The sequence below is a fragment of the Crassostrea angulata genome, chromosome 5, assembly GCF_025612915.1.
Source record: "Crassostrea angulata isolate pt1a10 chromosome 5, ASM2561291v2, whole genome shotgun sequence".
NCBI lineage: Eukaryota > Metazoa > Mollusca > Bivalvia > Ostreida > Ostreidae > Magallana > Magallana angulata.
Genome location: NC_069115.1, coordinates 48908904 through 48936562, shown reverse-complemented (window position 1 = coordinate 48936562; position 27659 = coordinate 48908904). Strand labels below are relative to the sequence as shown.

The 27659-nt window shown below is 33.2% G+C and overlaps 1 protein-coding gene across 1 annotated transcript; it reads right to left on the bottom strand.

Moving 5' to 3' along the window:
• Nucleotides 1–1045: 1045 nt before the first annotated feature.
• LOC128183363 (ribosomal protein S6 kinase alpha-3-like) lies at nucleotides 1046–25756 on the bottom strand. The gene is made up of 21 exons (XM_052852347.1): nucleotides 25591–25756; nucleotides 24344–24379; nucleotides 21822–21938; nucleotides 16496–16577; nucleotides 16162–16242; nucleotides 14110–14189; nucleotides 12262–12368; nucleotides 11644–11824; nucleotides 11014–11084; nucleotides 10738–10826; nucleotides 10361–10528; nucleotides 10002–10135; nucleotides 9612–9662; nucleotides 9373–9447; nucleotides 8991–9080; nucleotides 8624–8782; nucleotides 7078–7239; nucleotides 6012–6088; nucleotides 5621–5738; nucleotides 4868–5005; nucleotides 1046–4439 (listed from the first exon to the last, which is right to left on the bottom strand). The coding sequence occupies exons 1-21, from the start codon at nucleotides 25648–25650 to the stop codon at nucleotides 4314–4316; spliced, it is 2202 nt and encodes a 733-aa protein (XP_052708307.1). The 5' UTR covers nucleotides 25651–25756; the 3' UTR covers nucleotides 1046–4313.
• Nucleotides 25757–27659: the final 1903 nt, after the last annotated feature.

Below are 27659 nucleotides of genomic sequence, written 5' to 3'. Positions count from 1 at the left end.
GACATCCATTATTTTTTTTAAAACATGGTATTGCACACCACAAGCATCAAACATGGATATGATTTTATTAAGCCACGCAATGTTTATATTTTCAACCACTCAACACGTGGTTGAACACGAACGATAACTTTGTTCTAAATATTATCGTTTAATATAAAAAAAAAACCCCCGCTAAATGGTGAAATAAGACAAACTTATTAAAAGAATTTCATGTTTTAACATAAACCAAAGTAGGATACGATATGAAAAACGACCAGTACTTACGTATTTTGAGAATATTATCCGAACACTTATACTTTCGCTCGAAATTTCACAGGAACTGAACAAATCTCGGTGATGTCTCGTGAACTTTCATTCGAGCACCTCTAGATTTATTACATGCTTAGCAACGATAAAGAAAACATTCCGAACACATTCGCAGGGGTGGAGGACGACCTGGGCGCTTCCTAGGTCGTCCATTCCCATTTTTTTTCAGACCGCCAGATACAGACCTGCAGCTACTGCCATTACTGTTTCGTATTTTACATTGACGAAACGCTCAGCAAAAAAGTATAATTTGATGTTTCCTAAATATTGCATGGTGGACTTCAAAGTGGTCGTGCAACTCGTGCCAACATGTTATGCGTTCTTCCATCAGCAACAACTACGGAAACGCCCATTTATTACACGTCACACAAGTCTTTAAGAGGGCTCGATAGTCGTGGTCATTTTTAGACTGTATTGATCTCCTTTGAAAGAAGAGCTCTACACACAAATATAGAAAAAAACCAACTTCAAAGAGTAAAATATATGGCATTTTTCTTTACTAATTAATAGTTTATAGCTAAACAAACCATATCTTTTAATTTAAGAATTTAAGGTCAATCTAATTGCTGACTTGTTGACCATCCACCAGTCTCTTTAATTAAATACAGGAAAGTCGATGATTCTGAAAATGCAATCAATCGCTAATGCAGTAGAGAAGCAGTTTTTGTGGTTGATACATAGACAACCACATGCCCAGCAATCCTTTTATGTTCTAAGCAATAAAAACACCAACACAGTCTTACTAAAAATAATGATAGTATTTGAAGATATTCTTACAACAAGTTTGTAAAAAGAGAACAAATGGCAATTATTGTACAGCATTCAATATGGTGAGATAATAATGCTTCTGAATATATTGAGCAATGGTGACAAACATACATCAACAAGTGTTCTCTACGTACAGCGCTATCATATCAGAGAAAATTCAGAATCATACACAGAATGTACACCAATATATACAGGTGTCATCAAAAAACAAAACAAATTGCAGATCATGGGGAGAGATGTGTGGGGGTGGGTAGGTAAGGGAGGTGTGTCAAGGTCACAGTTTTACATACATATGGATAGTATATAACATACATGTGTATATATGGCAATCAAGTCTAAACAAGACTACCTTATATTCTGATTGATAAACATCTTGATAGTTTAAATGAACAACATCTCTCACACATTTTCACATCTAGTTGAGAAACAAGTTTCTAATGAATTATTAGAGATCTTTTTATCTAACCTTTTTTTAAATTAAATAAAAAATTGAAATACAATGGTACAAATTTACACCATAGAAGATATCTTCAACATAAAGGTGTACAAAACAAAGCATCTGCTGGTTTAAGGACTATCACACAACGGATAGAAAATGTTAAAAGTTAGTTCAGCAAATTTCACTGCGGTAAGCTAAGCAGTGCACATTGCAATTTTTAAATATTTTAAAAAATTATTGACGATGCCATACAAAGGTAAGACTCAATACTGTCGGCTTGATTCAAAATTATGCAGACACAATTTTTTAAAACATTTTATGACCATTGTTTTTGAATGCGTACTCCCTATCCAAATATATGTACATGAACATTGGGTTGACTGACATTTTCTTTGGTGGTAGGTGTCATTTTAAAAATATTTTCTCGTTTGATAAACGTCCTTTTGTCTTACATTTAATACACTTCAAATGACCTCCATTTCACCAAATAAGCTGCGCATTGAAAAAAAGAAGAAGAAAAACAACAGAAGTATTGTTTAGACTGAAATATCAAGTCTTTAATAGAACACTTTTCTTACAGCTTCTCTTTCATCGTAACTCTAGCAATCATAACATTCTCACAAAAGTATCAACAATACAAAAGATACAAGTATTTGTTCATCAAAAAACAACAAACCACTCGTTCCCCTCTTTTACATTCACATACAAGAGACCATACAAAGAAATATTATACAGCACTTAGTAGCTTAAATCTTAGCACTTATAGCAATGCGATTTATATCTCTATATATTAAATTTTCTAACTGACTGCTACATAACATCATTAAACAGTACTTTTGTGTAAAACCATAATAAGATTATACAATGTATTTTCTCATTTCTTTTTTAACACAAAAAATGAAAGAAAAAAAAACATTGAGCCAAAATGAAACTGCTTGCTACCTACATTTACAATGAAGTAGAGCACCTTTTATGAGTTCTGACCAGACAATTATTTTCTGTTATAAAATAATCTCTGGATCCATTATTGTAAACCAACGTCAATAAAACTAAGATAACAGGACCTCAAACTGTCGCAAAATAACAGTAAAATTATTCTAGAGGAGTTAAGCCTTAACACAATCTTCATTCAGATTTAATCATCATTATTGTCTACAGGTACCTAGAAAACAAACTCATGTCAAGTTTATCACTAAACTGAATGAATGAAACAAATACATAGATGTACAAACACATGTAAGCTCATCTTGTATTATCAAAAAGCTTCCAAATAACATGTCCAAGGAACTTGTTTACATCTTTTAAAAAGTAATATCAATATCGTACTCGTTTCTCAGAAATTCAAAAAACATTTTAAGCTAAGGATATTCATAGGTAATATATTAGGGTATGTTTATGAAGACAATGTTCATTCAAGACATGATAACTAAAACTTAATAGTTGCAAGATTGGCTACTCAATGGAATGGAGAACTTTTTATGGCAAGTTTTTTTTTGTTTTTTCTTTGCAGTAGATAAGTTAGAAAGGTGTATTCTACATACAGGAACCTGTTCAAAGTCTCTTCATTCATTACCCAGAATTTGGGTGTACATGGAGGACAAAATATGTACAATTTTTTCTTGAAATACATTTATCATTATTATAAAGCAATCTATGCATAAAGCACACACAAAATCAGAATATGCACATATAAATAAAGGAATGCTAGTAGCACTTTGAAAATATTTGTCAATAAATATTATGTAGAATTGATATTTTGAGAAATACTATTCTCATTTCTTGTCTTATAATTAAATAATATAAACTAAGAAAAATGGTATGGAAAATAGAATTTAAATTTTAAAGAAAAATGAAGATTCTTCGAACACAGCTTATTTAAAGCAAAATCTAGATATATGTAAATATGGACATCACATAAGTTATTGGTATCTGTGCCTTAAAAAACTAGTGCTGTCTATCCGAAATTTCTACAAACTTTGTATCATAATAGCAGAATGATCGTTCTTTTTTCTTTTTATTATTCCATTTTCTTCCATTATAGTGATTAAAAATATATTAAGCATACAAAAATTTATCTATCTAAACACAAAATAGGAAACTTTTTCATAGGAAAAAGGGTTATTTGTTAATAATTTCACAACATTTGCATCATAATGTTGGGTAAAGTAGCTTTTTAGAATATACTGTTAGAAATAATTTACATAAGTCTTGAAACGTTTCTGTTGGGTGCCATGTTATATCAGAGGTAGTTCAATTGTTTTTCTTAAAGTATTTCAGTCCAGCTGATCTTTCTCAAACTTTGCAGAGCTCTTTTTTGTATATTGTAACAAACAGAAAAAAAATCAGAAGAGCTACTGCTTCTGTAGCACTGTACACATTGTATGCATCATTTTTGTGAATAATTAGCTGTAACAGGTACCTTTAATTATGGCTAATAATAGAGTCTTAGGTACTTTCTCTTTTTATATAAGGGAAAAAAAACATTAAAAAAAATATAAAAATAAATACAAACAGTATGTAGCACTTTGTTATTGGTAGCAATCACAAGATATATTATATATATTAAACAATTATACAACAGAGAGAAGTCAAAAGTAGGACAAAAACAAAACCATACAAAATTCTTTACATTGTGTATAAAAAGCTACAGGAGTTGTCTTCCTTGGAATTGGCTCTCTTCTTGGAGAATTACAACCTTCCTCTCTTGTTCACTGATCCGAAACAAACAGCGCTCTCTGATATGTCACACATGACTTGGCAGTCACACATGATCGATACTGACAGATGATTAATACTTGGATCACACCGCTGTTGAACTCTTTGGTCGGTTTTTGCCCCTGCGTTGTGCTAGTCCTGAGGCTCCCACTGGCTCCAGGGTTGTCTTTGGAGAATTGTTCAGAGCTTTAAATGTAGCAGTCATTGCTCCCTACAAAAAAGAAGCAATCTTATGTGGGATATCGTTTCCCAAGAAAAAAATATGTAGAGTAAAAATGAGTTGTAAATAATGTATGTAATAAACACTGTAAAGTATGAGTGAATTACATTTAATCAGGTACAGCCAATAAAGTTGTGCTGGTTATCAGCAATGTAAAAATAATTATATTGGTTCTCCTTGTAAGATTTCACAATGGCATTGAACAACACTAATGAAATGACAATGGTAATGGGAATAAATCATAAAATAGAATCACTCACAGCTTGTTATGGCATTTAAATTTATCCAACTCGTAGTTTATTTCTATCCCCTTACAAAGGTTTGGGAACACTACTCGCTGGACATTCTCTCATCACAAAACAGTAATTCCTATATAAACCAGATACTGGTTGTGGGTTGTAACTGAAATGTACACATACCTTTACTAGTTGTGCATCTTGGAGAGTGAGCCTGAACTGTGGCAGGGCCTCACGCTGAGCTACCCAGGGGTGGTTCAGGACCTGTGTGGCAGACAGCCGGCTCCCAGGGTCTACATGTAACATCTTCTGTACCAAGTCCTATCGAGGAGAAAAACACAAGTTAAAATAAGGATACAAATTGATGAGTGTGCCAGGACTATTGTCTATTACCAGTTTGTATGAGCATCGACAGTATTCATGGTATTCATAAGCAATGTCATGGTGGAACAGTTTCATTATCTGTATGAAACGAAGTAACTGCGAACTGCAGAAATTTACTGTTGCTGAAAAAGTTCTCTACCTCTGGTTCAATACAGAATCAGGCATATATATACATGTAGCACTTTTTTTAACTGAACTTTATTTATTTTACAACGATTGATAAGCAAGTTCTACAACTTATATTAATATCTCTCGTTGGCACGGATGTTAGCGCGAGGGGGTCATTGGTGTGGGAAGAAGCCGGAGTACCCGGAGAGAACCCACGTGTCCAAGCGGGCGACCGCCATACCCTATCACATACAACCACTGTCGATCACGGGTATCGAACTCGGGTCGCAGCGGTGACAAGCGAGTGCGTTGTCCACTACGCTACTTGGACATGTAGCACTTGATTCACAGTATTCTGCTTACAGGAAATAATCACACTGAACTTCAGTGTTTTGAAACCTTCCTTTGTTGATGAGATAATTGTAATCAACAGCAGGATCTCACCTTTGCGGCCGCTGAGACAGAGTCCCAGTTCCCTCCTGCCAGGGTAAATTTTCCCTCTCCGATGCGAGACAGAATGTCGTTGGGGGTGTCATTTGGTCCATTTGCAAACGGTGTGTGCCTATAAAAGTCTCTCAGTGATAAAACTTGTCCAACAACAGATTAGCTCCTTTTAACAGTGGTTCTCAATTAAAACCCACATACACATTAAATATAAAGTTAACACCTGTACCCAGTATATCTCTAGTTAACCCTCATATAGTGATACGAATAGTTAGCCCCTGGATAACCCCTCGATAACAAGATGACCCTTGTAGACAGTAAATCCCTAATTAACTCCTGTATACAGTAAATCTCTTGTCTTTAACACAAAGGATGAGTAAGTATCCCTTACCCTGCCAACATGGTGTAGAGTAGAACACCCAGGCTCCAAATATCACAAGCTGCGTCATACCCTTGTCTCTTCAGGACCTACAATTAAAACACCCATGACAGACATCAATTGATAGGTATAATTAAGTTCACTACATCACTAACAAACTACATGTATGCCCAAGTAATTTTGGGCTAAATGTTCTGATGGCCATGAAAATATTCAATATTTTTTTTTCTAAACATCTGCATTACAGTTAAGACAAAAAAAAAAACATGCACTCGAGAAATCAGCCCCATCTGAGTCTAAATCACACTGCAGGGAGACCAAGAAATCCCTCCAGATGTTACACAGTTGATGTTGTTAGTAGTCACACAGTGTCGCCTATCCTTTCACCCTAAACACACTCGATAGAGATTTATCTTTTACTTTTCTAAAGAGAAGGAATAATATTGGCTTTGTTTTCAAATCCTGAACATCTGATGCCAATAAACTACTTTTTGATACAATTTTATCAAACTTTCCACTATAAATGGAACTGGGAAAGTTTGAAGGAGAAAACAGGGCACTCTACCTGTCACCCACACCTCTTACCTTAAACGACAAATTGGCAACAGAATTGGGAGTGCTCTAAAAGAACAGCTCTTGTTGTTGAAGTAGAACATAAGTAATTCACACCACATCTTTAAACAGTTAAAAATTCCCCTAATGTTCCACTTCCTAGCTTTAAAATGGAGAACTAAAGCCCAAAAACTGTTTGGTTTCTCATTTCTCAGTTACTGATCCACCAGCTGGAATGCTGCATTGATTAGTTTACTCAATTTTCATATTTTTGTCTTAAATCTAATTATTGAATTTCTTTCAGTTTTTAATCGTGCAAAAGAATTATATACACGTACATACATACATGTAATACCTCTCTGCTGCATTATCTTATATAAATCTTTGGTCGGAGAAACTATACATTAATTTCTTAGGGTCCATCTTTGTATTTTTCAATCAAACTATTCTATTGCCATATCACAACAAATTTAAATATGAACACACAGTCAAACACCAATGCTACAACCGCCAAATTCTCTCTCACCTCTGGGGCCACAAAGTTTGCTGTGTAACATGGGGTCATTAAGAGACCATTGTCTGCCCTCAGCTGCTTAGCGAATCCAAAGTCACAGATCCGCAAGCTATCCGGAGAGCCGGAGTTGTCTGCGTACAAAATATTGGAAGGCTTCAGATCTCTATGTACAACCTGGAGTATTCAAGATAAAAAGATATCATGTATTACCATAATCACAACTGTTTCAATGCTTAATATGTGCAAGGTATTTTAGAGAATTTTTTCAATTGTGGAGTAAGTCAATTAAAGGGAAAGGTCAGGCAAAAATAAAGAAGAGTTGAAATAATTATATTTACCATAAAAATGATGTCAACAATTATATTTCACTTAACATAATCCCAATTAAGCAATAATCACTGATTAAATATCAAAGTTTGACAAAATCATGGGAGCTGCCATTTTGATGCTCTTCACTGTTTAAATATTGTGTGGCTTATCTTCGGGTTTTATCGCAGCATCCCGATAACTTCCAAATGCCCAGTGATGTCAGCATACCCTATTCAGAGTTCTTATCAGTTCACCCATGTGGTCAGTGCCTAGGAAAGTTTAACAGTTATGTGTGTGTAAATATGCCTGCTTGTCAAGCCTTTAATTGCACAAATAAGCAAGGAGAATGCAAAAAAAGTTTTTTTGTGATACCAAACCTTGCCAAAGATGCTGCATCAAAACAAAGATGCAAACAATGGATTACTAAATAAATTTAAAGAATGGAAAGTTGTGTTTTGAAACTTATGTTTTCAATACTAAAAAGCTTGTCTGTGAAGATCATTTCACCCCAGATTGTTTTGAGAGAAATCATGTGGCAGAATCTCTTAATTTTTTTCCACGATGTAAAAAAATTGGTCAGTTATGCAACCTATATCTCCCATATTCCCAACTGTATAATCGCACTGTTTTTAACACATGCATTCCTCCACAGTGGGCATCACCTCGCATTGTCCACAGGAACACCATTCCTCTAATATTGGAATAATTGGACTTGATGGGTTATTATCATTAGCAAGATTTTCAAGTTCTTCCGTATATTCAGGTTCAAATGCATATGGTTCTATCCCAAATACATTTTCTTGCGCCATTCTTCCAGAATTTTGTTATACAATGTGTGGGTCAAGTTATCGAAGTGGTATGCTGACGTCACAGAGATGCTATCATGGCAGCCTCCATGCCCTTGCGGGAGATTTAACACTCACCAGATAATTAAACCAAGATTTACGGCTTAAGATGAGATATTGGGATAAGGTATATGGTGGGTGTTAAATACAAACTTTAGTATATCTATTTCACTAGAATTTTTTTTTACCTGACCTTTCCCTTTAACATATTAACATGATGCTGCAAACTGTTTCACATTCAGATGATTTTCTTTTTTTTTGGAGTTATCATAAAGTTCTGTTGAAATTTAGCAATGACATCAAGTTCAGAGTTCATAAGTTCTTCCAAGTAACTGATGAACATCTACAATGTACATTTACAATGGAAGCACGAGAAAAGTTAACAAGAAATTAAGGCAACTTACTCCATTAGCATGGAGGTATTCTACAGTTTTGGCTACAATCTGTAGAACTGCACTGGCTTCTCTTTCTGAGAAGAACCGCTGCCTTAAGATTTTGTCCAATAATTCCCCTCCCTGCATCAATTCTGTTACCATGTAAACCTTGTTACCATTATCAAACACCTGAAAACAAAAAACAGATTTTGAACCCATTAAACACATGTGACAAAAAATTTCCATCTACTATTGATCTTTCACTTGCTTACTCTTAATAGATTACCAGAGTTTACTGAGAGAGATCTCTTTGACACAAATATTTTTTCTGGAAACTCCAAAAAATGAAGTTTTTATTTAGAATTCAGACCATATACATGTACACACAACTACTTACATCTCTTAATGTGATGATATTGGGGTGATGACCAAACCTTAGCAAGATCTCCACTTCCTCTGAGGGATCTCGCTTTTCTTTGTCCATTATCTAGAAAAACACAGTAATTTGTTGTTTTTTAATTCAAACAAACATACATTATTACAGAGTGATTTTTGCTAATGCAAAAATTATGTTGCATGCTTAAAATTCAATTCAGAATTGTTTCAAATGAAATCAGTTATGTAATTTCTCCAGTTTTCATTTAAAGACCCCTTGTTTATATGCTAGTCAGATCAATTTTCCTGGGGTCTAATAGAAAGTACATGGATTTATATTAATGTTCATTATATTGGGAAACAGATGTAAAAGTCAGAGAACACTGAATTTAAAGGGTTCATACCTTGACGGCAAAATGCAGCCCCGAGCCTTTGTGTATACAGCGCTTACAGACTGAGTATGATCCTATTCCAATATCCTTAAATAAGAACAGAAAGGAATGGCCTTTACAATGGCACTATAGTCTCATAATATAATTTATAAGTGCAAATTCATATTTGTACATTAATAGGAAAAGAATGATTTTAACTATGAAACACATATCTTTTCTGCACAGTTTCATGTTAACATTGCTGTAATTACCTCTTTTGTTTCATATTCATCTGAGAAGGCTGTACATTTTACACCGGGTAACTAAAATAAAGAAGTCAAGATGGCATTTACTTAATAATTTGTTAACAATTTGTTAACATGGACTGTTATAAACTTGTTCTGTTTTCATACTAAATGTTAATCTATAAATTTTAGGCATTAGTTTTTAAGCTTTAATAATTTTTATTGATCACTGAAATGTATTAAATGTTGTAAGGTATATTTTATTTTGTTACAACTCCAAGAACTGAAATGAGTTCAAAATGGTTGATGTTCTTTTATCAAGCAAAACAAAATCTGTTAATAATAATTAATTTTTTTTCCCCATTCAATTTGAAATAAAAATTTAACATATACTTGTAAATGTTAATTGAAACTTACTGATTTTAAGGCAATTTGATTATCTAGTATGGGGTTTGCAACATGGTTATCTTCTCCTAGTAAAGCTGGTGCAACAAAGCTAAATCCTCGGAATAACTCGTGAGCTGTTGCACTTGGTGGGATACCGGGGGAATCTGTCCAAAAATGGTAAAAAGATATGAATAACATTAAAAACAGAAGGCTCATTCAAACACATTTACTTAGTATATAGTAAATTTGACACATACACAGATACAATGCAAGACAAAACCATTCATCGGATTTTATCAGTGCAAATAGTATGCATTTGAAAAGTCTAAATTGCTGGCTTTGAGTCTTTGTCGATAAAAATCTATTATCAGATTTTCAAAGTAACCAACCTTTGGGTGTGCGTGAAGTAAATTCTGGATCAAAGTAAAATGCATCATCTGTTTGCACAACAGCTGGCTTAAATGGAGGATTCAATACACGTTTATACAGTTTATCAAAGTCTATCGTGTTGAAAAATGGTTGCGTTTTAATATCTTCTATGCCATTTGGTCCTGACCCTACAAGAAACAAATCATCAATGCAACTTTGGAGATATATACATGTATACATACAAAATGCACAATATTACAAACATAATACAAAAATCTACAAATGTCATATATAAATTCCCTTGTTTGACCTTTTAAGGTTCAACCAAAATTATTCTTGCCAGACAGGACTGAAGCAGATTTTAGAATTCAGAACTTCTTTCCAGCAGTATTTTTACCTAGCCTATTTAGTGGATTTCTTTTGAACAAAGCACGTAACAACTGCTGAGCTTCTGGAGAAAGAAACTGAGGCATTCCTAATTTGGCCCTGTAAAAAAGACAACATTCATGATTCAGAATCTTGGATTCCTTGTTCATATCAAAATTTTAGAGCAATGAAAAAATTCCAATTTACTATTGCACTCACATAGAGTCATAGATGTTAGCATGAGCATTTATTGAATAATCATGCAGTGAATAATCAATCAATTGAAAGAAATTTTTTCCTGTCTTACTTTAAGATTTGAGTCATGGTATCCTTTCTATTTGATCCCTGGAAAGGCAGGGCACCCGTTAACATCTCAAACTGAAAGAAGAAAGATGGGTGCTTACTAAATTTATCCAGTTACATTGCATTCACTTGCGATGCATTGTAATCTAGACCCTTGGGACAAAATACTACTTGTTTAATAGCTGAAAATATACATCGTTATACGAATTCAAGAATGTTAACAAAAACTATGGATACATGTTCATTAAAATTTCTTATACTGTCATCATTTTCAATTCAAATAATCAAATAACTAAACTGGCAGCATGGTTAGTATCTAGAATGTTTTAATATTATGGTCTGTAGTTTTGTCTTACTCCTCGAGCACCAACAGGGCAATTTTCATTAATTTGGTACTGAGTCAATTCATCAATTTGAATGCATGAAGCATAGTAAAATGATTGATTTGTAATGCAACTATCAACAACCTAAAGTATCCTCAAACTGCAAATTTTTCTAAATGCACAAAAATTGATGCCAACAAATATTAATGAATTGATGCATCCATACATCAATGAAACCACAGTTCTCTAGTGTCTGTTACATGCTTCAGCCACCCCCTCCCCTTTCCCCTGACTTTGACAGTAAGCCCTACCATGAGGACCCCGAATGACCACCAATCTGCTGCGGTACTGTGACCCTTGCGGTTCACCACCTCTGGGGCCATGTATTCTACTGTTCCACAGAACGAGTATGTCTTCTTCTCCTCAAATATTGACTCTTTGCTTAAACCAAAGTCTGTCAGTTTGATGTGGCCTTCATGATCCAGCAGGATGCTACAAGGAACAATCTGTCAATCAGTAACATCTAACAGGGATCAAGATACCAACAAAGGTCCTTTGTGTTTGTGAGGAACTGTACTTAACTATATACCAGTATTTCATTCTTTATCACAGCAATGTTGTGATGGCAATAAACATTGAAATGTATGGAAGCAAATTTTGAGCGATATCCATGTGGTTGTTATAGAGAAGTTTGTCATATAAATACTATGATTCTCTATACAAAAATATAGATAAAAAAGAGAATCAATGTGTACAGCACAAATATCTTGATAAAAATTAAATTTTCAACAAAAACACAGTATACCCGTACAACAAGTTAATCAAGTTATTTCATATATTTTGAAATAGTTTCTTACACCACAAGTATATCTAAAATATCACATTGAATTGTACGGTACAGAGCCTGGACACACTTTGAGAGCACTCACTTTTCTGGTTTCAGATCTCGGTACACGATTCCCAGTGAGTGAAGATGGTCCAACGCCAGAGCCAGCTCTGCCAGATAGAACTTGACATCTTCCTCTGTGAACATCACCTGGAAGAACATAGGTATACATGTCATGAGCTGGTCAACACAGCCCTGATCAAATAATCAGCTTAACTCAGTCATTCCCCACCTCCCCAATCCAAAAGAAAGATTCAAGCGGAACTTCCCAATGATGGAGTGGTACTGGGATTCTATATAAACTATAAATCCCACCATCAGTAGTTTCAAAGATATCTTTAACGTTTTGTTCCAAAATAAAATACCTTGACATAAAAAATGTTCAATGTGTAACTATTATATTTCTAGGATCTACATTCTAAACTATCGCAATCAATACATGTTTTTAATTTATCATTTTGAATACCCCAAGGTGTTTTATTTTACTTGATGCAACATTTAAGGACAACTTCAGAATTACATAAAATGAATGCACTTCTGTTGTAATTGGCACTCAGCTCACTTTGCAATCAAAATATCGGTTTCAGGCAAGTCATGTAAATAAGATACTACATCTGAGCAATCACTGTCTTGTCCAGCAGTGTTATAGGATTTGATCATGTGACCAACAACTTTACATCCTAATCAAGGCTTAAGTTTGGTATCAAATTTCTGAACAAAAAAAGGATTGATCAGCAAATCATACGAAAATTTAAAGTGTGAATTACTAAAAAAATAAAAATAAATCAGTTATGGAAATATCTTCCTGCAATTATGTTTACTATGGCTTGGCCATAATTCCTGAAATAGCAGTTGTGTTCTTTATGACGCAATATACAAACTCTCCATCCATCAAAGCACAGGTACACTGTATGCACTGAGGGACATGTATCATCTTTGTATTGTGTTCATTGTATTATAATAAGCATTCTGATCTTTTTTTTTAATTAAAACCTTCATACAAAATACTGAGAAGTATCTTTCATATGAAAAACTCATTATCTTGTTCACTTCTGGATATATACATATAAAATTCAATATATCATGTTAAGATTGCCATCTTCCAACAGATCACAGAAAAATACTATGAGATATTCTGAGATGAGTAATAATCACATCTGTACAAATAAGTAGGAGGTATGAGGTTGGTCTAACACATCAAGCCATCATATTTCCTTTTGATGTACATATACAACATTATCATCAAGGCAGGCCAGATATTGATTTGGTGCATGAAACTTTAATAAAGCAAACTACAGCTCAATGCAATATACCCACATGCAAACACAACATGTCAGCTTCATTAAACCAGTGAACAAGCCCAACCAGAAATTTTTAAGCAATTATTTTGTTATCCATTCTCCCACTTGTTTCTACAATGACAAAAACAATAGCAAGGTTTTTTTTTTTTAATTTAAATAAATATCTAGTGTACTCATCCCATGAAATTAAAAACATCTCTCCCCTTGCTATTTCATCTAAGAGACATCAGACGAAGGCTAAGACACACTTTGCCTGCCACCTTGAACAGCAATTATCTTGGAATTTATTGTTGAGCGGAACAAAATCAATTGTTTATCATGTTTATCAAAGAAACATGTACATGAAGTACATGATGAATACAATAAACATTGCAAAATATATACATATCCTTGAAACTATGTGTTTAACAAAATCGACAAACACTGATGCCCACAAGAATGTATCTTGTTAAATAAAATATTGTTTAAAACAACATTGCAAGACAACTATACTTGAGACCATCCACAACTCAGATTTCAAAATTTAAAACTACTGCTCAACACAGAAATAGCTGTCAATTAATCCATTTACAACACTACAGCAAACTTACCTCTTTAGATAATCTGGTGAACAAATCCCCACCTCTTAGAAATCCCAGAATAAGATACAGTTTTCCTTCAGTCTGAAATGCTGAAATATTAATTTCTTTTATTACTCAACTACCATCTAGAATACAAAACTACCAAAAATCCTAAACGTTTTTTTTTTTTTTTTTACTATATTTACATTTTCCAGTGTCTTTGCCTATGATAACACTACAGATCGATTTTGTAATGTATAGTCAGATACATTTCATTCATGACTTTAAAATATTAAATTATGCAATTGCTGAAAAATATATAAATAAAAATAATAATGAATCGATCTTTCAATATTATGAGGTGATCCAATTTTAAATTAGGGATTTGATCACTCAAACCGTATTTAATTGGGCTTTATGATAGATTTGATCACCCCCAACAGTATTTGATCACTTCATTATACTCAAGAAATGATTCCTTATTCCTAAAGCACTTCATTTGAAATATTGCCATCATCAATAACCATTTGGATTATGATTGAGATGCACAAAATTTTACAATATATTTGACAATATTCAACAAATATTGGGTTTATGTGTGCACAATTTTGTTGTCAAACCAAACTTGGGATGTTTACATAGCACAGTCAACAAGATATCTGTGAGCCAATGGTTACTGGTGATACCCACACGCTCTGAGGTGAATATGCAAAATAAGCAGAGATGACATTTAACTGAAAGTTGTCGTTAAATTAGTTCATATCTGAATCCTACCATATAGCATTTCTAAACAGTGTGTTAAACTTTCAATCATCTGCGATCAATAGTTGCTGAAAAATCTTCCACAAAAATTTGTTTGACAGAAAACACAAGTCATCATTGAACAGGAAGTTGATGTCTGATTGGTACAAAATAAAATCCCACCATATGGCATATCTGAACAAAAGGTGCGTTAAAGTTTCAAGCATCTGCAATTAATAGTTGCTGATAAAAATGCAACATAAATTTGTTGCAAACAGAAAGACAAACAGACAGAAAAAGATGAAACAGTATTCTCCATTGATCTTCTACTACTATCCTTCTCTTCTTTAGAGCGGTGATATAATAACATAGTAATGTCATAATTTATATATCCAAATAGTCATCTAAACTGGAATCAACAAAGTACATTAATGTATAGCCATTTAAATTTTCTAATTATTGAAATTGTTTGCATTGTATAAAGTGAGAGTTATCTCTCTTTATATATGGTCAATGTACCTTAAATAATTCCTCTGTGTTTTTGATTATTTCATCAAAACATGAACTTTCATTTGATGAATTATCTTGGTTTACAACTTATCAGTGTTTCATGTGAACAACGTGTTGAGCTATGCAATTCATAATGTATATATATATTCATGATGTATAAATTGACTGCTTGCAGTTGCTGACTTTTGTCTCAATTAACAGAGGAGCTACAGCATCAATTATTTAATGGTCCTTTTTCTTTTATGAGCAACTTTAATCCATGCCCATCAAATATAGATCAGTTCCAGAGCTGTCTACACCACCGCCTTTGAAATAAAGGAATTTCCATTGCTAATTGAGGTGTATTAAATTTTTATAACTGTACATATAATTTATTTTACTCTGAAACCAGCACTACGGAATCAGCACTACTTCAATCAACACTTTTGGGTTGATCTGACTAGCAACTGTAACAATCCAAGAGCCATACAACTGCATAAAGAATTCAATTAAAATGGAATCGAACAGAAATTAAATGTGGTGTATCCAACAGCAATATTACAGTTGCCCCACAATGTACACTTACAGCTGGGTCCATACATTTATCTTTGTTACAGCAGTGAAGAGACTGATCCAATAACATACACGACTTGAATAAATGTGGCATCAGAAAACAGGGCAGAGGTGTAAGTATGAACCAGTTATAACCAACTCAGTGCGCAATGCAAGCTTTTGTCACCCACAGTATAGACCGATACATCATAACATGCTACACCATTGCACCATTGTTCTCTCTATGATACAATTTGATACAAAATATACTTAACATTAAATTCAATATGTCGTACTCACCATAATGTAGCTTCACTATAAATGGATGGTTGACGTCGGCAAGGATGTCTCTCTCCATCTTTGTGCGTTCTCTGTCTCTCACTATCAGATAAACAGATTGAAAATAATACCCAAGAATTAAACTGTTATCTAGTGAATGATACAAAATAGTTGAGATTTCATGTATAAAAGAAATAACAAAGTCTGCTGAAATCATGCATATAGATACAAATTAACCATCACTGGTTTCATATATCAGTGATTTGTTTTTTGTATATATAAACATTACTGTAATTCATTCTGTAATTAGTCGTTACTGCTGTGGAGCTTAGCTCACAGATAACAATTTCTTTACCTTTGAGTGTGGCTTTTTTTAGTACTTTCATGGCATACAATGTTCCTGCATCTTTTCCTGTGACTTTTCTGACCAAAAAGACCTACAAGACAATGAAAAGAGCATTAATCAATTAACTAGGTATTCAGTGATTGAATTGTTTCCATGTAGAGTTATCAAATATGCTGTATAATTAACTGTTTAAATTTACCCCGTTATGATATTTTTTTTGAACAAGGACAGATGCAAATGGAACAACTTAAATGAAAAACAGATTTAAAGAACTCAACCAAAATATTCGTATTGCTTAGTCAATAACAACAATTAAAAAAAAAAAAACCCAGACACATTAAATTGACTCCTGTTAAATCTACATAAAGAAAATGTCTGCTTGTCAAATCCAAACTGCATATTTGTAACATTTCAAAAATCTCTCAGATTAAAGATCAATTGCTTGATTGCTAGTTCAGGCACATATAAGATGTGATGTGTCCTTTTATTACCCAGTTTAACAGTATGTATAGAGACAATTGATCTCTACCCTGTATTAATGAGAAATTCAACTATCTGTTTGATACTTTTTATCTGGTGGAACTCCCACAAATGGATGAAAAATGTTACCAACCCACATACTCAAATTAACAACATTTTTCTGCCTTTGACATTATTTTCTATACTGTATATTATTCATTAAATGATGTTTCATCTCTGTCTTTACAAAAATTAAATAGATGTCTGAAACAGGGTGATGCAGGAGGAATTCATTTATCTGGATCCCACAGATCAGCTGTGAACCATGTTATAACAAACAAAACAAGAAAAGGGCAGTGATCTCTCTCACATCCGACCCCCCCACCCCTTTTGCAGAAATAATTAATGGAAATTTTTGGAAAAAGCCCAATATAGTATTTGAATACAGTATTCTATACCAAATACAGAGGCAGAGTATTCATCATCTCCCAATTTGTAAGCTCTGCATGAAAAAAAAAATAATTGTTCCTCCAGGACAAAAATCATTCTCCAAAGCCTGCATTACCAAATGCTATTAATTTTAGATATAATGGGTAGATAATGGGAGGTGCTTTTTTCCTTGTCAAATTGTTGGTCAAGTGATCTCTTCCTAATCCTTATACAGCTATTGAAGATAAACCTTCCCATAATGCACGTCGTTTCCCTTGCACAGATCGTTCCTATCCAAAAATGTGCTTTAATTGTCAAGTTATAAAACAGTCTGAAGTATACTTCAATTCTGATTTGATTTGAAACCTTTGATTGTTACATTTTCAGTAGAAAATTGATAGTTATAAACAATCAACTGTAGCTTTCTGAAAGCAATCTATTGACTAAAAAATATCTGGAAAAAAAATTCCATTCTAAAAGGAATTCTGACATCCCCTTCAATTTTTCCCCCAAGTCTTACAAGGTTACCCATTTTTCTGCTTTAAACCCAAAAGCTGGGTATTTGTAAAATAAATCAACTAAAGGAACTAAATGCATAGAAATTCAAAAGCTGTATCCAATAGAATTTCAATATTCAAGCATATTTTCCTGATCACAATTTCACGTCTTTATAATATCTTCCTGTCAATCGTTCATCCATTAAACTTATACCAGACATTCTGAGCAGGATGTTGAATTTAAAAAAAAAAAAAGGTGGGAGGCTTTCCCCCGCATTATTTCCTGTCTCTAGCAATTGGTTGTCACATACTGAGCACATTTCCTGATGATAGATACTGGTAGTCCAAAATAATATTTATTTTTATGATTTTATCTGCTCATTATTCCAATGAACACTTAGGGCTTCACCAAACTGGGATGGAATTAAATGACACTTTTTTAGGCTTTTTTTAAAATTCAGCTGTCAAATGTCTTGCAATTATTTAAACCTACTCTGATTGGCTTTAGTATCAAAGTTGTTGATTAAGAATTAAGGTGGTATGGGACATCTGTCGACATTGATGTGGGTTAAAGTACATTACAATTAATATAATTTTACCAGTTAAGAATTTTCAAATTTTACAATGTTAAGCCAAAATATAACTTTTAAAAAAATATTGGGAGAGGTAAAAATTGTAAACCCCCCAGCGGGAACTCATGACTTACAGATTCGTTGTAAACCCTCTAGCCCACTCCACTATGCTGTTAGATGACTTTGTTGGGAAAGAAACTTATCATATAATTACATTTCATTTTATTGTTTATTTCGATATACAATTTGTCACAACATGGAAGTATCCCATACCACCTTAAGGTTCACAGTAGTTTTCACTGACACACATTTGATAGTGGTAAAAATTGTAAACGATATTAAAAATTCGGTCTTTCAACCAAACAAGAAACAATTCTCAGAATTCCCTCTCATCTAACATCAAAATCACATTAAAAACAATGTTTTGACAACTTGATTTATTGAAGTAACACTTTCCCACAATTTATTATATTAATTGAGCATCATAAATAGATTCTGCATTGGAAGCTCCTAGTAACTGATGATGCAATGTTTCATCTGTCTATAAAATGGGAAGCATATTGGAAACCAAGTAAAACGGCAAACTGCAATTTATTAATGCCTTGGGTTATAGAAAAAATTAACTACACGCAAAACGAGAGACGCTGGATTCCATCTCCATGTTGTGTGAAATTCTCTATTTTTTTTAATCATGCTAATTGGGACCTTGGGCCACTCAAACAGATAACTTGTGGAATGAAGAGGGAAATGTTCACAGTTCAATAAACAATGCTCGCCACAATCCCCCACAAAGCAGCTTGCCACAATAGATGTGACAATATTGATTGGGGACTCAAATCCTCTCCTCTCTCTCCTTCTGTCAATCCCCCAAAGAAAAGAATGAGGAGCTATTTTATGGCAATCCTTAAGCCATACATCACTGTAGAAAAGAAACAGGCCCTAACGGGGAGAGCTTGACACAGTGGACTTATAATCACACCTGCTAATGGAGAGATTCAACTAGCTCAACACACTCTGTCCATCTTAACAGATAAATCCCTTGGTTTTATCGGATAGAGAAAAGACAACCTTTTCTTTAATTTCCTGTTACTGCCCATTGGACTTTATTCAAAGATCTCTTAATCAAAGGGACTTAACTGTTAACTAAACAGAAAACTTCACCAAAATAAAACAGCTCAGCCAACTGAAAGAGGACCAAATGAAAAACCTCAGAAAAATCCTGGAATTAAGTTAGGGGAAAATGTAATTTCTGATAAAATCAATTGATGCATGAATTTATCTTAATCAAGTGCCTTCACACACAACAAAGAGGCGTTGCATTGTTCCCAATCAAAGCATCTCTAGACTACTAATCAATTGACAATATCGCCTGTGTACAGTCATTTAGCATTCTGGCTTTTATCCTGCATGCCAAAATCAACTTCATTTAAATCTTTTTAAGATTTATTCCTTTTTCTCTCTGTCCAGTGTTACACCTAATTTATAGCATATTAAATCCTCTGAATCAGCTTCTTTTTTTACCAATGCTAGCATTGCTGCTCATCCTCTAACAGATTAAAGTCTCATAAGTGCAAAGCGGTTTTCCACATCAGAGCTCAGCCTACAATAGTGGTTTGTTGTAAGCCTTACTTCTGATTATGTAATGACTTTCCCTCTTATACCTTGTACAAAAGATCAGTGTGATATTTCGGTATAATTATACATGTATTTTTCTTCTATCAATAATGTCCTGAAGAAGCAGCTACTGTGACATTCAAACAGATCAAATCCGATCTTATAAATACATTCATTAACCATCAAACTAATATGAAATACAAATGCAAGAGCTAGTGTGAGTTCAACGGACACAATTTCAGTGTGTGGGAGTATTGATGAGCACAAAACACATCTCTACAACTCAAATTACAGACAATTACAAACTCAAAAGCATTCAAATCTTCCTCAATACAGAATAATATGTGTAGGAATTATATCTGTTACCAACAGTTAAATTTGAAATCCCCTTTAACTTCAAGACAAAAGTTCTCTCTCTCTCTCTCTCTCTCTCTCTCTCTCTCTCTCTCTCTCTCTCTCTCTCTCTCTCTCTCTCTCTCTCACACACACTGAGCTTTTCCTCTCTTTTATTATCACACTTATACCAATGCTTCAATCTATAATAAATTTTCTGACTATACTTAGTCCATGTTACCACATCATCTTAAACAAGTGCTTTAACACTTTAGACAATGTTCACTTTATAAGTAGAAAATTCAGTGATAAACCTCTGGATGGAAGATGTCTCATAGAAGACATCTTGCTATTTCAGTTACACAACATCATGAGTCACAACTCAGAGGTCAAAATTACCAGTTTTTTAAATTCTGACTGTGGCTTATCAAATTTCTCCCTCTCTTTCAATAAATCTTGCATTATGATAAAATGTCAATGAATAAACAAGACACTACTTTTTACTGAACATTTGTAAGTAAAACTGTGTAAGAGAAAGTAAAGAATTACAGAAAGTTGATGGCACAAGGAATATAAAATCTTAAAATCTCAAAGTTTTGGGATATACTGATTCTTTTCTCTAATAAATTTGAAAATTTCACAATGAATGTAGATTTGTATGAGTTTGCCCTTCAATAAAAAAGCCTTTTTTTATTTCATCATCAGAATAAGAATATTGTTGTTTAAACTATGCATAATACTGTAAATTCCTTATATTATGCGAGTACTTAATTCCGCGATCCCGCTAGTTTGTATCAAATCGCGAGAATATGAAATAGCGGGACGTGGAACTTTCTCCTTATTTCTTAAAGTTCTGAACTCTCAAATAATAATGGCGAGATTTTAAAATCTGCGAATAGTGCTTCTCGTGATTTTACGAGGATATGAATTCCTCGCGTTTAATTAGGAATCTACAGTAAATGAATGTCAATCTCATGATACAATAAATGTTTTGATGGATCACAATACTGTTATGCTAAAGAAAATCATTATCAGTTTTCAGATATAAAGATAAAAGCATCTTCAAAACTTTTTCAAAATACATGTATTTTCTTCAAAACTGCTTTTAACATAAAAGTATTATTTCTTTTTCACACTAAATGATGAAAAACCATATCTCCATGTTATCTAGATGCAAATTAATTGTATTGATACCTGATTGACATTTTCTTTCATTTTACAGTATGTTTGATAACCATCAGCAGAGACAATCTCTGACCCGGTAAGAGAACAAGAAAGTTGTGAAAAGTAAGGGGTTTTTTCCCATAATAACAAAAATCCAGTTTCATATCTAAATTTACTTTAATTTAAAAAAAAAAAATTAATATATCTAAACACATAAACAGGAAAAAAATCAACAACTGAGTGTTCATTTAAACTATCAAAACCCACCTTTCCAAATGAGCCTTGGCCCAGGACTTTCAGGAGTTCAAAATCTTTGGGCTCCACTCTTTCTCCATCCTTCATCATGTTGGCCACATTTATTTCTCTGTCGAGGTCATTGTCATTCTGATGAAAGAAAGAAAACAAATGATTTTATATATAAAGCACAACTACTGAAATATCTGTACAACAGATTAACTTCTAGTACTTAAGGACAATGCAATTTTTTCAGGAGTGAATCTAGTATGCATTTTTCTATTTACCAATGATGTTTGGTATGTAAAAAAGTACCTTTTTAAAAGCACAAGTTTGTAGAATTGGGGAGGGGATGCGCATTATACAGAGATATGAATTTCAACACCCACTTTTTCAAAGCATGTTGCTCAATATGGAGGAAAACTATTGCAGATATCATGAGCCATCTGAATATGATAAGATTTACACTCAACATTCTCAAGGTAAAATCTTTTCTGTCAAATATCATATGTGTGGTTTTTTATTCAGTTTTTGAAATACATTCGTCGTACATTACTGAAAGAAGTACAAGTTTAATTCTGATTAACATATTACTAAACAAGATATATGTGAGCCAATGCTCACTAGTGATACCCCCGCTCTGATGTGAATATGCAAAATAAGCAAAGTCGACATTTAACAGAAAGAGCTGGCATCCCATTGGTACAGAAATATATCCCACAATATGGCATGCCTAAACAAATAGTGTATTAAAATTTCAAGCATCTGCGATAAATAGCTGCTGAGAAATCTTTGAGGAAACTTTGTTTGAAAATTTTGGCTAAAAAAAACAAAGTACTCATTTAACAGGAAGTTGACGTCCGATTGGTACAAAAATATATCCCACGATATGGCATGCCTTAAAAAAAACTGTGTGAAAATTTCAAGCATCTGCGATAAACAGTTGCTGAGAAATCTTTGACGAAAATTTGTTTGAAAATTTTGGTTAAAAAATAAGAAAAGTCGTCATTTAACAGGAAGTTGACGCCCGATTGATACAAAAATATATCCCACAATAAAGCATGCCAAAACAAACAGTGTTTTAAAATTTCAACCATCTGCGATAAATAGTTGCTGAGAAATCTTTAACGGAAATTTGTTTGAAAAATTTTGCTAAAAAATAAACAAAGTCGTAATTTAACAGGAAGTTGACGTCCGAATGGTACAAAAATATATCCCACGATATGACATGCCTTAACAAACACTGTGTAAAAAGCATCTGCGATAAATAGTTGCCGAGATAAATGCGACAGAAATTTTTGTTACGGACAGACAGACGGACGGACAGACAGACAGACACACAAGGGTAAAACAGTATACCCCCTCTCCTTCGGGGTATAATTAGCCATCTGTTGACTTGTTCCTTGGTGAATCATGCAGTGGGTTCATATTTGTAGCATAAAAATATCAATTGAATGGAGGATCTAATTTATTCTATAATTAGTGATCAATATTTTATACTTGTGCCATGTTTTATAGGTATTGTTTAATATGATAGATCATTTCTTTGAAATGAGAATATGATCCATACTTGTTTATTGTGCATATTTATTTAACATTAACTGATAAATAAGTTAGGCTCATAATGGATTGGTACATTACTTTCTTTATTTCTCTGGATGAGATCCACAAAAGTAATTACAATCATGCACATCAGTTACTTGGAAAGAAAGAAAATTACATCAGATTGTCACTCATTGGGTGCATATCATACCAGACTGTAGGGATTGGATGATCTATTGATGCATCACGGTATTAATTTTGGCGATCTATGGATCTCTACATTTACCAATGCAATGGTACCCAAGTGATTGTTTTAAAAAAATTTCCATAAATGTTCAAGCTTCATGCGATGGCTATTTTTAGTTTATGCACCTAACATGAAAGTACACAATAGGAGAAGACCTTGTAATGTTGTCAAAAATGTTATGAAGCTTATATGGACTGTGAAAAACTTTCAGATTACCTGTTTATGACAAAAATAGTGTACACACCACAGATGAGACTGAATTAATTTGCAAATTGGACAATGCTTAAAACCATTTTAACAAGACCTTGGAATTTCAGTAGGACGTGACTTTCTAATTTTTTCAAGATTCAAAACAAGTTAAAAATGATGCGGTTTCAAGTAAAATAAACACCAATTGCATAGTCTTAGCTCAAAAGCCAGACAAATCTTGTTGATTTCAGAGAGCCATGGATAAGTGGCTGACAATGAAATAGACAGGCCTATGTCACATTGTTATTTAACACAACTATCCCATGTCCAGTTGTTAGAATGGTTCTATTTGAAATATATTAAAATAACTTTGGACATGCAGTAGGGTACACAAACATAATAAATATTAAGCCCTTTTTCATGTTTTCATTGAGTTGCAATGTATCGGGATATTCATGATACGTACTGAATCAGCTAAGTATAGTATCGTCTCAGTTCTACATGATTGTATATATAAATACACTCAAGACTTTACGACATTGTTCCAAAAAAGATTTTTTTCCAAGAAAGGACTTACCTGGTCATCTACCAACATGTCTTCGGTGGAGGCAGCCTGTAAAATACAATCCACAAACATTTCAAAATAAGCATCAATATAATTTTTATTTAAATTTTTATTCACTCAAATAAATGTTTAACAGAATTTTTAACCCTAAATGTATGTAAATATTAGTTGAACTGATGCTGAAAATAAGCCAATACTCAAAGATGCATGTTTTATCATTCAGACACTGAAACATTTACCTCGAGTACAACATTTATTAACCTGTTTAGCAGGTTGGGACCAATCTCCCAAATGGGATATAATAGCCCAAATGGAATATAGATTTAAAGTGCAAAAAATAAAAATTTTTGATTTTTGATTTTTTTTTAAATAAACCTGCATTAGAATAGATGTAATACAACAACTTTTGGTAAACAACTTTTTTCTGTAGCTGTACTTTTGCGGAGACTGATCCCTCAATATATCCAAAACTTCTTGGGGATCAATTTTACAAACTATAGACTATAGAAAAACTTCTTGACCAAAATCTATTGCATTTGATTCATTTTAATGCGGATTTATATCAAAAAATCTAAAATAAATAAAATTATTTTTTGCACTTTAAATTTATATCCCATTTCGGCTATTATATACCAAACAGGCTATTATATCCCATTTGGGAGATTGGTCCCAACCTGTTTAGGAGGTGTCATATATATAGTATAATGAAAGTAAAATTTCTTCCTAAAACCTCTATTGAAACTCAAGTAAAAATAACATCATAGATGTACATGATGGATCTACATTATCTAATATTCTTAATTAGGTCAATTATGATTGTGATACAGTAATATTTTTAAGAGATACATATTGTATCAGAGACTCTAAGTTCAAGCTTCAAAGATGCTAAAGTTTTAATTTATTTTCTATAACTACGTTTCAATTTCATTCAAACAGCAGACAATAGTGCTGCCCATAAAGCAACATGAAATTACACATGAAGAGATATTCCAATATTAAATCACTAAAAACACACGTTTTCCGCACTGCACGTGTGACATTTTTTCCTTAATAATTCGTAAAAACTGTCTTACAATTTTTAACAAAAACAAATTTTTCAGCATTTAAAAAAATTAAATTTCCGAAACTGTGTCACGACCCAACAGACCATGAAGGCCGGGTAGTTCCACTCGACATTCAAGTGTTGCTAAATACAACACTCAGAGAGAACCCAGAAAATATCCGAACTTGTTTCACCGCGAAATGGAACAATTAACAACCTCGGTATCTTGGGCCACCTCCATCCGCTTCCAAGGGTCTGCTAAGTGAGCCAACGGCATTTTTGGACTATAAAGAGGAATTTTGGAAAGTTTAACAGGTCTCCACCTTCCTCCACTTCAAACTTTCCAACTCTACCACTTTAAGATGGCGGCTTCCCGTGTTGAAAACGAGGTCACGGTAAAATCAGACTTCCTGTGACGCAACCATCCTTGACATTTGGGCGGGAATTTGTGCTCTCTGCAGATGAAAAAAAAAAAAGGGGGGGGGGGGGCTAGAATCATCTATAAAATTCTTCTGATTCATAATTATCACATAAATTTGAGGTGCAATGATTAAGAGATTATCATATCAAAAATTTCTGCCCTACATTCAAGCTAAACGTATTTCCAACAAATGATGTCAACATGTGATTTAATGAATAATCCATTTATCGACATGGACAGGATATATTATAATCATGGGATATCATTATGAAATGCCAACATTATGTCGTCACGCATGATTATAATGCTATCTATGGGGGCATATTTCTGCCCCCCCCCCCCACCTAAAATAATATGTCTTACGGTGCGACCGTTGGGGCGAGCACAGCATGTGATCAAACAATGAATTATAATAAATTAATAAAATAAAATTAACAACGTGAAATTTGAATGCCAAAAAATAAAACATACCTATTTTTCAATAAATTTTCATTATTCATAGTTTATAAGATTTGTTATAATTTATTTATTTATATGTAGAACAATAGTTTAATCTCAGATACAATGTTGTTAAATAATAAAGATTTTAATATATAAATATTCATTGCACTGCATCTCCTCTTTTAAAGTGATTGTGATTATGATTGATTGATTGATTTCCCCCTTTTTTTTGCAGTAGACATTTTTTCTTAAACTTATCGCATAGCCCCCTAACTCCGTCACTACCCCAACTCCGTCACTTTCGGGAAACTCCTCGCCGTTTAAAATCAAGCATGATTATGGCGTCATTTTTTACATGTCAAAAATCTTTAATCAAGTGCCAACAATTTGCAACGGTTAAATTTAAGAATGTGTTCAAATATAACAAAATTGCACCTTGTTCATTTTATGCAACAATAATTGCGTGAAATCATTTAACACTTTTTCATGGGTGCACTAAAATAACGATATTTCTGACATGCGGGCCCACGATGATTTACGGTGTTCAGTCATTTTAAGAGAGGTCAAGATGAAACATTTTACATGTAATTTATTTTTTATTAAGGTTATTAGTACATTTTTTTCAGTCCGCAATAGCATTCATGCACTACACTTTTTGATAACGTCAAATCGCTCATGCCGTAATTTTTGCCTTATACAGGGTTACAGATATATACGGTACGTCGGTATTTAGAATATGCAGCATTTATTATAAATAATGTAATCATCAATATATTCATTATTGATATTATATTTTTGAAATATGTAAGGACAGAAATCAAACGGCTTCCATACATTTTGAAAAGGTCATTGTGATTGTTGTTACAAGGACCCATTTTTTAAATCTGGTGATCATTTCACTTTGATGAAATCAAATACAATTTAAATTGTATACACCGATTTTACTTATTTTTACTTGGCCTATATACAAGTTGAGTTTAAACAAAATTGTTAATGTGTCTTCATTCCCTGGCGTATCATAGGTCATGTAGGTGACGGAGTTAGGTTCATAAACTATGATAGCACGTGTGATAAACGTCGTATTCAGAGGGCTAAATTGAATAATAATGAAAATATTTTTGCTAATAATTTTATAAATTATAACGTTTAAGATTATATTTAGTGATTGCAAATGATAAAAACCGCAAAAAATAAATTGCAGAGAAACGCGGAATGATTTCTACTTATGGTGACGGAGTTTGGGTACTCGGGGATACATATAAAACTTGACTCATCATAGAGCTCCCCCCATGCTAAATTTTTTTTTCATTTTTGTCAATTTATACATAGAAAATCGACTTACCATGGATTTGCCCCTCCACTTAAAAAAATATAATTAATGTTTAATTTTATTTTTAGTTTACACTTAAAAATATTTGCTTATC